General features: G+C 40.2%; 1 protein-coding gene across 4 annotated transcripts in view; it reads right to left on the reverse strand.

The window, feature by feature from the left end:
• Positions 1–17,078, reverse strand: part of SLC12A2 (solute carrier family 12 member 2) — a 111,252-nt gene that overhangs the window by 58,546 nt on the left and 35,628 nt on the right. For all 4 annotated transcript variants that reach the window (XM_075600261.1, XM_075600270.1, XM_075600279.1 and 1 more), the window contains 2 exons: positions 3,119–3,238; positions 335–410 (listed from right to left, as the gene is read on the reverse strand). In XM_075600261.1, coding sequence (XP_075456376.1) covers positions 335–410; positions 3,119–3,238 — 196 coding nt within the window. The remainder of the gene's footprint in view (positions 1–334; positions 411–3,118; positions 3,239–17,078) is intronic.

Genomic DNA, 17,078 nt, shown 5'->3' on the forward strand with positions numbered 1-17,078 from the left:
TATCAGGAGGCAACGTTCAGTGTGCTCCAAACAGAAATGACAAAGTCTGTTCTCTGAGCTCCAAGAAACACATCAAAGCTTCCCTCCTTGGCACTGTGGTGAAAATTACTTTTAAATTTCTCTAGCTTGTCTGGAATTTCAGAAGTATATTCTACACAAGGGCAGATAGCCACTTGGTAAATTTGGCTCTGCCCTAGCAACTCTTGACACGATCATACCATACTCTCAGTCAAGTGTCTTTGCTAGATCTGCCAACAGAACCATGCGTCCCCGTCAGTGCAGGAGATAATTAGTTGAAGCTTGCAGAGAAAAAAGTGCAGACGTGGAAACCTACCGATGCCAGCTTGGCCCACAATCCATGACAATCTGATGAAGAGCATCACACCCCATATATTTAACATGCATCGTACCTGGAGAAGGGGCAGGAGAGAAGAGGAAAATATTACTACAAAAAGGCAACAAAAAAAAACACCCTTTTACACATTACCTCCTATTTCTGATCTAGCACGAGTTAAACAGGCCATCAGAATTTTGAAGAAAAAAATTTGTTTGGTAACAACAAAAAACATGTACTGTATGTGCATGGCTATTCTGGCTTTTTGGGAATAGCGATTTCCAGAACCTTGTAAAATGTTGATCCACAAATGGACAATGCTGCAAAGGATAATTTTTTTGAGCATTATACAGCTCACACCATTCCCTTTGTATTTTTAATGTATAGTGTTTATTGTCTGACAGCGCTATCATCGCCACTCCTGACCTGAACAATGATTAGGTTATGACCTGGCAGTCCTATTCACTCCAGGCTTTATGTTATTCTGTAAAGAGGGCGTGCTTTTCAGGCATAGCAACTGGAAAACATCAGTGAAGGCACCATAGAAATGATCAGTCACACAATCATTTAAGTGCCAACAACAATAGGTTATGTTTTTAGTTTAAAAAAAATTGTAATATACTAGGACTTTTGAATTGTTAAACATTCAAAGCTGCTTTTTTAAATGTCAATGCCAAGATATTTTGAGGTTTAATTTAGAAGATAAATATTGTACGACAAATATATTGACAGCCCCCCCATCACCCCCAAAAAAGTAGTAATTATGGGCCTAGAAGCCTTGGGGGTTTATTTAGCATAATGTACTAGGCAGTAACACCAGTGGTTGCCAGTGTGTTGTTGCTGAGGATATGGTGTATTACTATTTTTTTAATTAAACTCATGTAGCCATGTGTAAAATTGGTGTACAGATCTCTCTCATGCTGGCAGTAATCCTGGTAAGTAGGCAGGGTTGCCAGTAACAATCATGGAGGTTTGCCCTCAAACACTGGTGAAGTGTCATATGTAGCAAAGGAAGTGACAGCATACTTTGTGTCCACTGTTAGTGACACAGAGGTGGGTCTCTTTCTGGAGTCTATATAAGACACAGAACTGCCTAAAGTTAGTGGTTCAGTCTGTTCTTATGTTCCTAAGTGAAGTGTCTGCAGCAGTTCAAGTCTGTTAGAGTCACGTGCAAGCTGATTACACACTGTGTCCAGGGACATGGCACAGGTGGTGGTCTCCCTTAGGGGAGAGGTGGAGAACAACTCAATTAAGAGAGGAGGAACCTTCTGCATGGAGTACCTCAACGAAATGAGCGGCTAAGTGTCGCCTGCGATGAGGGGCAGTCTGCCAGAGGAGATGACATTAAAGATGCCCTGGTTCAAAAGATCCCTTCTGTGTGAGTGTGGAGTTATTCAGCAGAAGGATGCACCAAGAAGGAGTACCCCATCAGATACTTCCCCCTGCTGCCGTAGGGATCCTGATGGGGTGGAGGCGCTGTACCAAATGTGAGTAGGACTCAGAATCTACCTCAGACGCCTGTCATGGTGATATTCCCCATTACCAACCAGCGGGAGACTCAGGAGTCCTGTTGCCTGCAGGTGCACCACAACACACTTACATGTAATTGGGAGCAGATTACACCCACAGGGGCCAATATGAGATTGGGTGGGGGCCTGCAACCGTTACACTCAAATTACCACTGCTTTTTGGCATATATGTCTATATTTTTTTAGTTTAATTCTAGAAAGTTTCCCATTCAATTTTGCATAGTATAGTGTAAATCATTTTGGGACGCTCCGTTGGCAGATTCTAACATCTCATATGCATTTACCATGACCTCAGGCAGACTTCTCAATCCCCCCCCTACTGTCGCCAAGTTCAACCACTTGGACTGTAAACTCGGTCGGGACAGGGACTACTTTTCCTAATGTTACTTTTCTGTACGAAGCGCTTATTCACTATCTGAACAAGATCCTCACCCCTACCACATGCAGCACTTATCTGAGATCTGTCTCCAAAAGACTGTTCAGCAAAGTATCTGGTCGCTCCCCCTTCTCTTACCGTGCACACCGCAACTGGAACAGTCTACCGGAGACTCTCACAGCCGCCACCAGTCTAAGTTCTTTCAAAACTATAGCTGTCTCACATTTTAATCTTGTCTGTAACTGTTATATGAGCCTATAATATGTATTATCGTTAACTGTGCATACAATGTCTTGTATATAATGTACTGTTTAACCCTTTTCACTCATTGTCACCATGTATTTGTCATTATAACTCTGTGCCCAGGACATACTTGAAAACGAGAGGTAACTCTCACTGTATTACTTCCTGGTAAAACATATTATAAATAAATCATTCCTATTGCGTCACATGTACAACTGTCGTAAAGCGCTATGCACATGGATGGCACTCTATAAATAAAGGTATACATACATAAACACAGTTGAAAGCTTTGGCCCAAGACATTTCATTGTATTTATTTTTTATTCAGGCGCCGCACCACCAATTTAACAAAACGTGACCACTGGTTAACACCGCTCGCTCTACATGAACAAGCAATTGCAAAGAAGTTTACCATAAATAGAAAGTCAGCAGGGAATCGCACTGCAAATACAGAAAGCTTATTTAATATAATGAGAACAAGATGTGCACGAGTTTAAATTACATAAAACAATCCTGGAAACTGCAGTTAAATAAAAAGGTGTTCCATGTCTGACATTAGACAGCAATTATCCGTTTCTTCAGCTGGTACAGCACCCATTAGAATACTCAATGGAAACCAAGCACAAAGTTACTCACCAATACACCTTTAATCCAGCCGAACTTCACCACGCCTTGGCTTTCAGCGGCGTGATTGGTAGTGGCATCGCCAGTTGGAGTACCTTCTTCTCCATTTGCAAAACAGTCTTCAAATGGTTCCTAATGGAAACACAAACTGTCAGCAATGGCAACAGTGAAAATGTAAAATCACCAAGATTCTGCGCCCCTGCCCTTTTCTGTTTACGGGCAGAAAGCTTGTGGAGGGGAACTCAAAACTTTGTAGCAGCTACTTCTTTACTACATTTTTTGTAATGATGCGGTTTTGGGGAAAAAAAACACAGTTTAGTGAATAGTTGACATGAAAACATACAGACGCACGGTTCAATTCCTGCCCAAGTCTCCACCACTGAATGCGGCCTATGGCAAAACCATTGTACGGTCTCCGTTTAACCATTCATAACTGGGAAGTCATAAAGTTCCTTTACTCGCCTTTGGAGTCTACCATGCAGATCAACCTGTCAGGAATGGGTTTCCTATATTCTAGCCAAGTGTTGTCTTCTATACTTATGCGAAGTGCAAAGTTACATCCAGCCACATCAAGTTATCGGAGAAGAAAAGGACATCAATCAATAATCATCCCTACTTCCACATTATTCAAAGTTTACCCCATGAAACATTTCCTAACTGATTATTTTAACCTTTAGAAAAGCTGAAGTGAAGCAAGTGGCCAGTTGTGCAAACCTCAAAACTAGGAATAGACGTCCTGTTTGTAACTTAATGTACTACGCAGCAAGGCATTGCCCATTCTTTGAGGGTTAATATACATGTAAACTGCTCTGGCACCTTCAGAAAACACCAATACACGCATCCTTTGATATACAGAATTCAATTGGGGAAGACATTTGCTACACAAAACGTTAAATACACATTTACAGGATCTTGAATCTCCAAACTATACGGTTGGGGGAGGGTGATCGTACAATGCACAGTCTGTCATTTGTCCTAGCGCAGTTCATACCGCTCTAGGTCTTCTACAGGCACCTTTCATACTAAACTTTTGTCTTTGCGATTCTTATTTTGACAATTATTATTAATATTTTATAATACAGTTAATTATTGATTTCCCAATAATTATGTGCATAAAAGAAAGGTTTGCTGGATTCTTGAGCTTGATTTTATGATGTCTTGGGGGTGATTTTTTTGCCATAGGAACGCATCTCCAGTTATATAAAAGGAAGTCAATGGGAACATTTGGTTTGGTATATGGAATTTTCTTTTATGGACAACTTTTCAGAAACGTATCATTTCCGTATATAGTGATTCCTATACTAAACACTTGAGGTATTCAGAAATACAGCAACAATCAATACGATTTATTTGTTGCTAGTTGAGTGGCAAATGCCTGCTGTGCTTTTTGATGTTCATGCAAAAACCCTTTCATACAACAGCACCGTTGTGTACCTACAGCAATATCTGCATATACAATACACAACTGCAGTAGTTAACACGCACAACTGATGAATACATCACAGAACAGTTAGCACAGACAGCTCCCGTGAATGACAGCACAGGTCATATTGCTATGAGATGAGTCATTTTCATATCAATTAGCTGTAATTCTTTAGTCACCGGTAATATAACCATGAAATTAATAAGATGGTTTCGGATAACCATTCGTACTGACCAGCTCTGGAAGAAAAAAATCTACATCTAAAAATCAATAAGAGGAAACAGCACTTTACAGCAAACTTTAAATAATTAAAGGTATACAAATTCAATTACCTTATTTAAAAGATTGAAAGAAAAAAAGACAGACATTAATGATAGGAATGCAACAGAGGGACAACCTACTGTTTTTGTGAATCCTATAATGGAACAGACTAGATAAATAGCACACAAAATGTATAGGATCAGACAGTACTAGAAAAACTACTCGCTTACATAGAAACGGTGCACCGGAGAAAGAGCATCTCCTCTGATTCTCAAAAAAGTTATAGAATGGAAAGTTGCCCACAGCACTCTAAAGAAATGTACTGAGAAAAAGTCCCTAATTGAGAACAGTGTAAGGACACACCAAAAGAATGCATTACAAATTAACAATATTCATGGTCATGCTAAAATTACAGTGTCCCACCAACCCCGCTCTAATCTGAGCCCAAAAAGTGGAAAATGGGGACATGATACAAGATTAAAAAAAAAAAAGACTTCTGGCTCATCCAAGGGAAAATAAACGGATACTCAATCCCAGCCACTCAAAGTACTGAAACAAGTAATCCACTGCATCCGTAGCAAATTCTTTCTGCATCGCCTGGAACGTCTGTCTGGCTCCATGTTCCTGGACCCACAGTAGATGGATGCTTGCGGTGATGCTGAAAGTTTGGGGCCCTCCTTTATTGGATATTTTGTTTTCCCATGCTATCGTAGTTGTCCTGGAATTCATGCTCTGAATATTTCGAGCACTATCAGAGATTAGAACGGGGTCGTGGGGACACTGTCTTTTCAGCATGACCATGAATATCGTTTATTTGTAATGCGTTCTTTTGATGTATCCTTACACTGAGAATTTCTCAGTACATCTGTGTGCAAGTCATTTATTTAGTGCTGTGGATAACCTTCCATTACATAAATAGCACAGCACTTACTACAAAATACCAGTTGCACCATCTTTATATTCTATTTAAAATTAAATGGTACCTAATCAGCTGTTAAAAAGAAATGCAGTATCCTATTCCACTCTGAAGAACAACGTGGCTTAAAAGGGACAGCCACATAAGCCACTAAAATGCTTTTTGTTTTTTTTTAGAGAAAATTCAGTAAGGTCACAACAAATGCCTCCTTCCCCTCTTGTACCACGCCGAACGTCCTGGGAAATGTAGTTGTAAATTAAGTCCCTCAACAATCCCTCCATTTTAAATTCCTTATGCCCCCATTTTTATAGGTTGGGATCCAGGGTCTTCCAGATCTGAATCACGCCATTTTTCAGTTCCAGGGCCCCCGCCCGTTCCTGAAGTACTTCGTGGTAAAGGTACGGGTATCACTTCCTGGCTTTGCACCTGGGATTTCAATGGCCAGTAAATAGGAAGCCGCAACGGATGATTTTGCCGCTTCCTATTGGCCCACGGAGATGGAGATTTAAACCGCCATTTTATTTTTCCTGGAACAGACCGTTATTGGTGAAGATACCAGTGTATCATGAAAGCCTGGACCGAAAAATAGGGCAAAGTGAATAAATGTGAAGTGACTTGCATAACCTGCTCAATCAGCTTACATAAAATATTGCAAGCACAGCGCCATGGAATAGCAGAAAGAGCAGCATAAGCAAAAATGTAAAGGAAAATAAATAAAAATCAGATTTGAAAGAATATGCACCAAGTATGATCACTTCACTGCTTCAGAGCCAGATATACTTGCTGCTTCTCGGTGGTGGAGAAAACCATCAACTCTTACAAGCTACACATCAACCAAAACTCTTTTTTTAGACAACTACATGTTCAGCTTAACATCTTGGATACTTAAAAGTAATTTGCTTACACATCTTTAAGTCGTTTCCCTACTTCAAAATAAAATAAACTATTGCTCAACTATATAAAGGCTGATTAGATTAAAGAATTGTTAGCAGGGGTTCGAGTTCGCAGCCCCAACACTGAAATACAGGTCAATAACTCCTCCTTATTTTGCCAAATTCCCATCCAAGATCGGCTTAAGATCTTAGAAGATCGCAGTAGTGTGATAAAAGATTTGAAGATTTGCAACAAACGCGACGGAAAATGACGAATAACTATGGTTGAGAAACAGTATAAAACAAGTACCCCAAGTACGCGCGGGAAAATGACGAATAACTATGGTTGAGAAACAGTATAAAACAAGTAACCCAAGTTAATTGGAAATCCCTACTAAAATCAATTATTAGCTTCCATTCTGTAAGACAAAAGCATCCACATCATATATGTATCAATAATTGCCGTGTACTAGGGCACTGAAAATCTGTAATGTTCAAAAAAGAGACAGCATGCTGTTGACAACAAAGGCCAACACTACCAATACAGACTTCTGTAGTGGTCATTACATTGGCAACCATAGAAATTGCAAACAGCCTGTTGAGGCTATGGAACAGTCTGTGTGTTTGTCCATCTTTGTTAACGAATAGCAGCGCAATAAGAATGCAGATTACTTTCAAATGTGAACGGTTTGCGCTTAATGAATAATATTATTTTATTTGTTTGCTTCAGAATCAAATCAAGTCCTAAACTGAGCAGCCCCTCTCCGAATATCACCCAGCGTAACAAAATCACCGTGTTAGAACAGGTTTCTCATGCAAGATTCTGTCACTGTGGTTCTAACATAAAACAAATCTCTCAGCACACGTGTGGGGTTCAAAATCTAGTGTGGTTGCAAAGTTACATTTTTCTTTTAAATCCACTAATGAAGCAAACCCTTATGTGCCCAGGACATACTTGAAAACGAGAGATAACTCTCAATGTATTACTTCCTGGTAAAACATTTTATAAATAAATACATGTAGTTTCAATAGTGCCGCTGCTGGAAGCAGTTATCGCCTTCATTAATGAAACTCCAAGGGCCGTATTTATTAGGCAGTGTCATTTCCTAAGACAACCGCCAATATCGGAAGGCTGTGTGTGGAATTGCACTGCTATGTAAATACAGGCACAGAAGTCTGAAGAGTATTAGATTCTTACCACAAATACAGAATGCAGTCATTTCAAAGGCTTGGGCATGTCAACATTTCGGTCACTTACTGAAACAAAAGGCATGTTAGCACTGTGAACCAAAGGCTTTGTTGCAGTTATTCATTTATAGGCTGCACCGTGTTCTTTGGACAAAAGTGATGTAAAAAATAAATAAATAAATAAATAGAAAGTGGAGTGGGAAAATGCTGCTCTCCAGGTGAGAGCTAGAACAAGGTGTGCTGAACATTGCTATACTCTTCCAACACTGCATCATAAGTGTATAACAAAAACATCCCCTATAGGCTACAGCAAGTCTGCCATGTCATTTAAATTAGGCTTTGCAGCGCATACTACGTGCTGACTAGGCCTGGATTGTCCTAGTTGGGTGATGTACAGACGCCCTGTGAGACTGCAGAGTACAAAAAATAAACAAAAAACAACAGGGCTGGGCATCAGCTAAGCAGATGAGCAGCTGTATAAATACTTTGTGCGGGCTCCTCAGCGTGAGAGAAAGAGAGGTGCACACCAGAAGACAGAGACATACTGTTTGCTGTTTTGTACTAAAGTCTATGATAAAATGTGCGGCCCCCAGTGACATTTATACCAAAAAGATCGTTCATTTCCTGGTGGTACAGCTCTACTGCAACCCCTACTAAAGGCCATTGCCACAGTACAGATATCTTTATTCATGTTAAGATATAGGAGCTAGTTTTAGGGAATCAGGAAGAGAAATGGAAGTCAGCAGACAAAATGCAAGGGGGTCTCTGCTTAGAGGCCAGTAGTTGTACGCTGCATTGTTTTTTTGCTGTTGTTTTTTTCACAGTAGCTGGTTTGAGGAGGATAAAAATGAAATACTGTCCATGACATAAGAGGTTACATTTACATTAGAAGGTATTGTTGGGTCTCAGAAAACACGTGGGTGCTTCATTAATAATGCACAAAATAAAACAATGAGTCATTTTAAGAACAGTCGCTTCTGTGGGAAGGACAGAATTCCATTGAGAACCCAACAAACTCGTTAGATGCATGTCTGAGGTGTGAAAAATTGTGTAAGCAATTGTTTAAATTAGGGGGATTACTGCTAGAGGGTGGGGAGAAAAAAATCTGAATAATATTGTTCCGACCTTTCAGCGTCTGAAAACAATGATTGCCACTTTCTCCAAAACACACACACACACACACACACACACACACACACACACACACACACACACACACACACACACGATAAAAAGGCCTCTCTCCTCTGTCAGGTTAAAGAGAGGCGGATCGCAGCCTCTACGTCTCCAGGCAGTGCAGGACGCACCCGCTGAGCGGCCAGCTGAGTTTTTACCTTAGGGCCGCGGCACCCTTGGCAGAGGGTCACAGCACACCAGGGATTCCCCAGCACGCTGCTCGAGAAGAACAAGTACAGTATTTACACAGCTGAGCAATATAAAAAAAAAAACCTAAAGTTCACAATGTTCATTTTCAAATAGGTCATGTGACTAGTGCTTGCAGGACGAGTTTATTTCCATGTGTTTATTGAATATAAAACGGAATTATTAAGCCCTGTGTTGTGTAATATGTTCTCATATTTATAGCCCTAGAAGTGCTAAAATATTACAGAAGCATACCACTCACAAACATAATGAGGGAAAGTCAACATGCATAACTCCCAGCTTTGCACCCCATGCAACGATTGAGCAGATTCTAGTAGGGAATGTGACAGAGGGCTTCGACTAATAGCCCCTATAGAAAAAGGTAACATTTATGTTGAAGGATAGATCAAAAAAGTAAATACCTTATTCAGAGCTGAAGGGAAAAAAGGGGGGGGGGGTGGGAAGAAGAGTACACTAGTCACAACTGACAAGTTGTTTTTCTGGCTAGAATTTCAATTTATTGTGCCAAAACATTCCTGCAATTCACTCAGTTTGTGTACACATACCAAAGGGTTTTTTTGGGGGGAGAGGGCATCATCTTAATTTCCATAAGTAATATTTTGATCTTACAGAAAGAAATAGTTCTAATACAAAACAGAAAATAAAAATATACTCCAACCCTTGGCAGAAAGACGATCAAATAACTTAACGAGAAAGGATTTAGTATTTATAGCTGAAATTGAGGGATGAAAAGCAAAATGTGACAACTTGTGATATGTGGTAAAAAAACAAAAAATGGATATATCGGTTTGCTTGTCATGTTGATTTAAAGCTGCAGACCAAACAATATCCTGCATGTTTGTTTGTTTTTTAATACATCAGTTCTGTACTGAGAAAATACTCCCACCATTTTTTAAACAACTCTGAATGACAATTGTAATGTATTATAATGTAACAAGCCCTTTTTTCTATAGCAAAGTCACATCCCCTTCCTCTTCTGAAACAGGCTCTGGCACACCCCTTTGAGCCCTACCCTCTCTTGAGCAGTGCACCAATTGTCTCTAATGATTGCCTTGTCACATGATCTTCCTCACAGCACGTTGCATCTTTGGTCCTCTTCTGCTGCACTGAGAGATACAATTATGTGAATGAAAGGCTGTGTGTTCTGCAGGTTTGTGTGCTATAGAAACATGTCTTATAGTGTACCAATAAGCTCATATTCCCAATTTATGTTCACCAAGTCAACAGAAGATTGAAATTCTGTCACCATATGACAAGGTGAGGGTTTAGTAATCAGTGGGTGGCATTTTCAAGGGATAAGTAAATTCTTAGATTCTATAGTGGTGTGTGTGGGCGAATATATATGCATGTACACACACACACACACACACACACCTTTTTTGTTATTTTTTTTATTTTAGAAGGAGTAAAAAAAAAGGTACCAAAACCAATGTAAAAAGGCAAGTAAGGTAGTGTTCTGTTCTGTAGGGCATATCTCCAGAAGGACATTAAATAGAATTGCTTCAAAGAAGAGTAACTAAAATAGCGTAGGCGTGCCTCCAAATTATAACATTGCAAGCTGAAAAGACGGAATCCCATGGAGGCCTCCCTCGTTGCTTATAATTAATAGCCCAACTAGGCGAGATAACAAGTAACACAAAAAATATGTAAGGCAAGAGTTAATCCGTTATGTTTATATAGCAAAAGGAGCTTTGTGATGTTGGATACTTTGGTATCATTATACAATGCAGAATGTTTAGATTCATAGAAGACTAAGGCCGAGTCCACAGACGGACAGGCCGTGCTGAGCCGTGCGGACGCTCCACGCTGAGCCCCTGCATCCTCAATGAGGATGCCTTGAGAAGGGGCTCACGCGAGCGTCCGCAGGCGTGCTGAGGCGCTGGATTTTTCAGCCGTCAGCCAAGCTGTTTTTCATAGCGCTGTCGGCTGAAAACATCCAATCAGTGCGGAGCAGCGTCAACGTCAGGCGCCGTGACGTCGGCGCTGTGACGTTGACGCGTCGCGGGCAATTGGCCCAGCGATGTCACTACCCCGCCTCCCTCAGTCTCCCCCCGCCTTCGATCGCGCCCGCTGGCTCGCCTGCATGGGCATGAAATTGCGCAGATTTCAGCAGGCGAGCCTCAGCCCTGCTACCCCCTCTATGGCCCCAGCCTAAGAATTGCCACTCTATTCCCTCTAAAATATGAAATATACAATGCAAAAAACAGAAAGATGTTCATTTGACCTGGAGCTAATCAAACCTATAAAAAGGTATGAACAATTATAACTTTAAAACAGCTAAAAGCACATATTATAGCTTGCATGTTACCTGTCTGAAAGAGAACTGAGCATTGGGTCATGTGTTGTGTTGCTGCGGATTTTAATGATGACATACACAGAATGTTTCTGTATCCCTTTCCCATGGGAAATAGTTCACTCAGTTTCTCTTACATAACAGCTTTGTGATGTAAGGACCAATAGAGGCAAATACACCCCTCACAGTAACAACGTATTTGCTCATAAGCTGTCCTACTGTTTCAGCGTCACCAAAAACTATACCTTTTAACTGAGGACATTGTTTTTTTTAATGAAATATATTAATAGAATTTACAAAAGAAGAAAGCAATAAAAATAAACAACCTGCCCCGCTCCAGTTCTGCCTCTGCATGCCGGGTGAAAGAGGAGCGAGTAACCCTTAAAAAAAGTGCATCCCCCCACAGAAACATTTGACGAAGAAGCTACACAATTAAAGCACTTGGCAAAGTATCTGCTTTGGAAACAGTTTATTAGTTCTTTAGTTGAACCCCTTTGCTGCGAGATTGCTTAGCAACCCGTTGCACTAAGGCTACGGCCCCAATCACACCTGCAGCACGCACACCTGGCGGCGCATGCACAGTTTAAAGACGCAATCGGCGGTCTGTAGGGGAGTGCGGCCATGACGGGGCATATCTGCCCTTCTATTGGTGCGCGTCGACCATGTGAACGCATCGCGGCACGACAAAATTCTCGCCTTTCCTGCCACCGTACGCGCCACAGCGCTTTGCGCGCCAACACAGCCAATGGGGCCTGCCACATAGAGGGCTGTGCTGTGTGGCATGCACGCCGCAGCGGCCACTGGCCCTAAATTCTGCATCAATCACCTTTAGCAGCGAGATAAAAGGGTTTAAAAATGTTTAGACCTTACAACAAAGGGCCACAATAACATACCAGGATATATATTCTTACTGCTATTGTCAGGGACTTGCCCTGACATCCATAAAGGAAAAGTAAAAACATGTGGCTTTGGTTCCAAGGTTGCAATGATTCGGGGACCAGTCTGAAATAATTTTTCAGAAAATGTATAATGATAGCGATCTTTAACCTTTTGGCTGGTAGATAGATGGTACAGATACCTCTACACTGTGTTAGCCGAACTTAATAATCAAAAACAGAAAGTCGATACCATTCTGTGGCTAACAAAATGCTTTTATTTGTGCGAGCTTTCGAGATACAATGATCTCTTCTTCGGGCGATGTTGCAATTGATTCAGCCAACAAAACTTTTTTGAAACAAAGCATCTGATGGTGAAGGCTATCCCTCCCCCCTGTGCAGTATGCGATTTATGACCTGACGTGTTAAATGGTCCCGGAATGCGTGTGTGTGCGTGTGCGTGTGCGTGTATTTTTGAGGGCCTTATTCTATATACACTGAAACTACATAGTTACATAGTAGATGAGGTTGAAAAAGACATGCGTCCATCAAGTTCAACCTATGCGAAATTTAGACAGATACTTTATCCTATATCTGTACTCACAGTATATTGATCCAGAGGAAGGCAAACAAAAAAACCCCAGTAACATATCATCCAATGATATCTCTAGGGAAAAATAAATTCCTTCCCAACTCAAAGAATTGGCAATCAGATTACTCCTTGGATCAGCATTCATCCCATGTTTACTTATTTGGTATATCCCTGTATACCTTTCCTTTCTAAAAAGATGCCCAACCTTTTTTGAACAAATCTATTGTATCTGCCATCACAGTCTCCATGGGTAATTAATTCCACATGCTAATGCATGTTCCAATTGTTACAGTGCCAATTGTTACCGTTTACAGCTCAAACTGTGGGCATATTGTCAACAAATTATCACAAACAGGAAAGTGTTGCAAAGATCTTGCACTGCTGGGGAGGTGTGCTAAAACCTGCTATAGAAATCAAAGGTGCTTTAAAACCAATTTATATAGCATTGAGTTTTTAATTTAAATGCAGTATTATCTAATACTACAGAACCAATTAAAAAAACAAACAAACAAAAAAAATCAAATGTAGGATATTGAATGTCTTGGTCCTTAAACGCTAAAACATTTAATTTTCTTCAGTAGTTCATAATGTGACTGGTCATGTCTTTAAAATTAACTTGGTAAAGGTAAACTCAGTCCAGCTGCGTGCCTGAAGGTTTATCTGACATACTGCAAGTAACTTCTTATACTGTGGATACTCCCTGTGACTGGCATACAGTGTTGTAATATTCAGTGATTTTAAATAGAATTGTTTGATAGAAAGTGGGCGTGTCAATGGAAAACATATACATTAGTCTGTTTTCAAAATAAAATTATTAGCTTGGTGGTGTAAAATAAAGTGCAATGTCAACTGAAATAAAAACTTTAAATCCACAAATCACATGAGTTTTGTTTGTTTGTTTGTTTTGCATGTCTGAAGGTTGCTGATGGAATAGCACAGAAAAACAGCTGCTTTCCAACAGGAAGGAATAACTATCCAATTTGTATTTTAAATCTCAATGTAAACTGTGGTATAATTATCACAGCCAGACCTAAAATTCTCAAAGACCATTCAAGTAGTTCCCACTGTGCTAGGAACAAAACAAAAACAAAAAGAAAAAAAAACAGACCACCAAAGCATAAGCAAAGTATAATTAAACAAACCATAATTAAGTTTAAAAGCCGTGTGAAATTTGCTACATTAAGATTAAATAGGCTTTTTTTCCTCGTTGATTTAAACGGCCATTTAAATAGCTCTAGTCATACATATCAGAAAGTTATAGATTGAGAGGAATAAATTCAACACCACACAACAAATTACTCTTCCCAACAATTCATCGACAGGATGTATTACGTAAGAGTTATAAGGGTCATTGTAGGAGGACATGTGCAGAGGTACACAATGGAGACTGTTTTACGGTGAAATTAAAACAAGGCTTTATTGTGCCTGTCGCTTTAAACACAGCAAAAATCAACATAAGAGAATAAGCCAAACAAAAAAACCTATCTCTGCTTTGGAGACTATCTACACATGTAGCTCAGCCCTCTCTGACTGGGTTGGTTAGCTAAGCTATTTACCAGCCCCAAATCATGGAGACATTTATCAATACACATAGACAATAGTCTTACACAAAAAAGTCTTATCTGTTAGCTGGGCTGCTGTATGGGAAGCTTCTCTGCTCTCTTGGAACCGCACCTTTGTGTGCACAGGAAATGTCAGGCTCCAAGTTTAGAATCTTGTCCCCTTTGTCTTGTGGTCAGCTTGTCGCTCAAGACATCTGTCCTTCCTTGGTTCAGACCAGTTGTGGACTAAGGAATCTCTGCTCTGTCTCCTAGTTCAGCTCAGGTGTGAGCTAAGGAGTCTCACTTCCTGTCTCAAAGGCAGGCTTTTTCTACCCCCTGCAATCAGCCAGGTGGTGTTAGTTAATTGCCTACCAGCAGTTAACCACCACACTGCTGGATTAGAGGCACATTTGTGAACAGGGATAAGTCCCCTGTTACAGTCATCCTTCAGTTTTCTCATATGACATATTACATTATGAATCATGTTATGGGAATGACCGACTTCCATCTGGAAGCCAATGATCCAAAAATTGTTACTTACTGGATTCTGCAATTGGGTCTTAAACTCACTTCAGAAACTAAGAGTACATAAAGCACATTCCAGAACGTAAACATGACCAGACTTTTAACACCTTTTCAACTCTGCAACATTGGCTCCATAATCTAGGGTAAGGCTCTACAACCAGTTCTCCAAAAGGGACAACTCATAAAACATGTAGGAAGGGCCACAAGTGTGTGTATATCTATATCAATAATGGATATAGCCGTGTTAGTCCAGTTGCGATAGTGCAGAACAAATGAGTTCTACCGTATTAGGTGATGTCTGTTTCTGTCTTCAGAAAAAAAGGAATCTCACAACTCTGACCAAATCGTTCAGACAGAAGGGATACAAACCAAAGACTATTGCCACAACTGTCTCTGTTTTCCTGGTAAATGTCTGGAGACAGACAACAGTGTGAAAAACTGCACTTCGGTGCCTAAGCTACTGGTGAGCAATTGGCAGGACCAGGCAGTCTAAGAGCCACATCAAGGGCCTTTGCGGGCTACATTTGAATTGTGCGAGTTGAAGAGCCCGGATCTTAAGGGTATTTAATAGACTTTACAAATTCAAGCCCATAATGGTTAAACGCAAAATAAGAGCAAACATATTCCACAAAAAAATGTTACGTATATTGCTTAAATTGGAAACCAAATCACAGCTCATCCCCTTAAAGAGAATGCCGCTGCCACACAAGCTGCAAGCATCAGGTTCAGTAGTTTCCCAAAACAATGACTGGGCGACCCGAACATGAAATATATGTGGTCTGAAAAATAAATAAAAACAACCTGTACGATAAATAAATCTGCTTATTTAATCTATCCTACACCCAAACCCAGCACTAAGAAGAAAGCTACTCTTAACCCAAGTTTAAAACAAAAAAAAAATAGACGAACAAGTACAATGCATTTATTATTTTACAGTACAGGCTTATTCATGAAACTGCAATAAAATCAGCGTAAATGTGGCCAAAAAGGAAGACCCTGGAATGACTCATTTTTCAACAGGAATTCCTATGAACGCTTTGGTTCCCCCGGGCATCCTAAAAGGGTTACCTGAAATGTTCAGGTCATTTGAAAATTGTACCAAATACAGAAGAATTTACAACGATATGAGACTTGCTATTAGAGAGGGTTGGGGTTCCTTACAATGACCCTGATCTCAGACGCGCTATTAGAAAGGGTTGAGGTTCCTTACGATGCATCTGATCACAGACACTATTAGAGAGGGTTGGGGGGTCCTTACAATGCATCTGATCTCAGACGCGCTATTTCACAATATAAATTCTACGGTTTATTAGCCCAGTGGTTTCCAACCATTTTTTGGTTAACTTATTGTACTTGTCGCAGAACATATGTATGCACATTCCCACAGCAGACTTATCAATAACACCAGTTGCTGGCTGGTAAAAACTTTTTTCGAGATTTCAACCGTCGCTCTTTATTGAATACTACGTGAATACATTTTGCGAGATTCCCTGATTTACATACTGCAAAGAAATTCAAGCACCAAAACTAATGACCGCTAAAATATCACTTTGACTTAAGAGTACTCTTTGAGGAGAAGGCTTTGTGTAGCTGAACTATAATTTACCAGTTGCCATGTATTATTGAATATACCAACAACAAAAAAAATATTCTGAATTTTATGTTTCAGGCCAGGTAAATCACAATAAATAAACACAGGTGAGAAGTGTATGCTGCCACAGCATGAAGTTAAGAGAAAGGGTTAAATTGCAATTGCCTGATGCACAACAATATTTTCAAATAAGTTCCATTTAGTTTTCTGTAGATACTGCATACAAAATTTTTAAAAATACAAATAAAAAGAAAGGAGAAAATTTAAACAACTTACCGTAATTTTCTTTTCCTGGAACCATGGCAGTGGGCACCATTGGGTTAATCCCTTCTCACTCTAGGTAGGACAGGAAGTAGACTTTTGCAGGTAGACCATATAAGGCCCCTCCCTCTACCTGCACACCAGTCTTACGTTTCTTCCATAGCTGAAAATATATAACTGATAGGCATTAGACATACATAGGGAGGGTAACTATGTGCCCACTGCCATGGTTCCAGGAAAAGAAAATTACG

The sequence above is a fragment of the Ascaphus truei genome, chromosome 1, assembly GCF_040206685.1.
Source record: "Ascaphus truei isolate aAscTru1 chromosome 1, aAscTru1.hap1, whole genome shotgun sequence".
Lineage (NCBI taxonomy): Eukaryota > Metazoa > Chordata > Amphibia > Anura > Ascaphidae > Ascaphus > Ascaphus truei.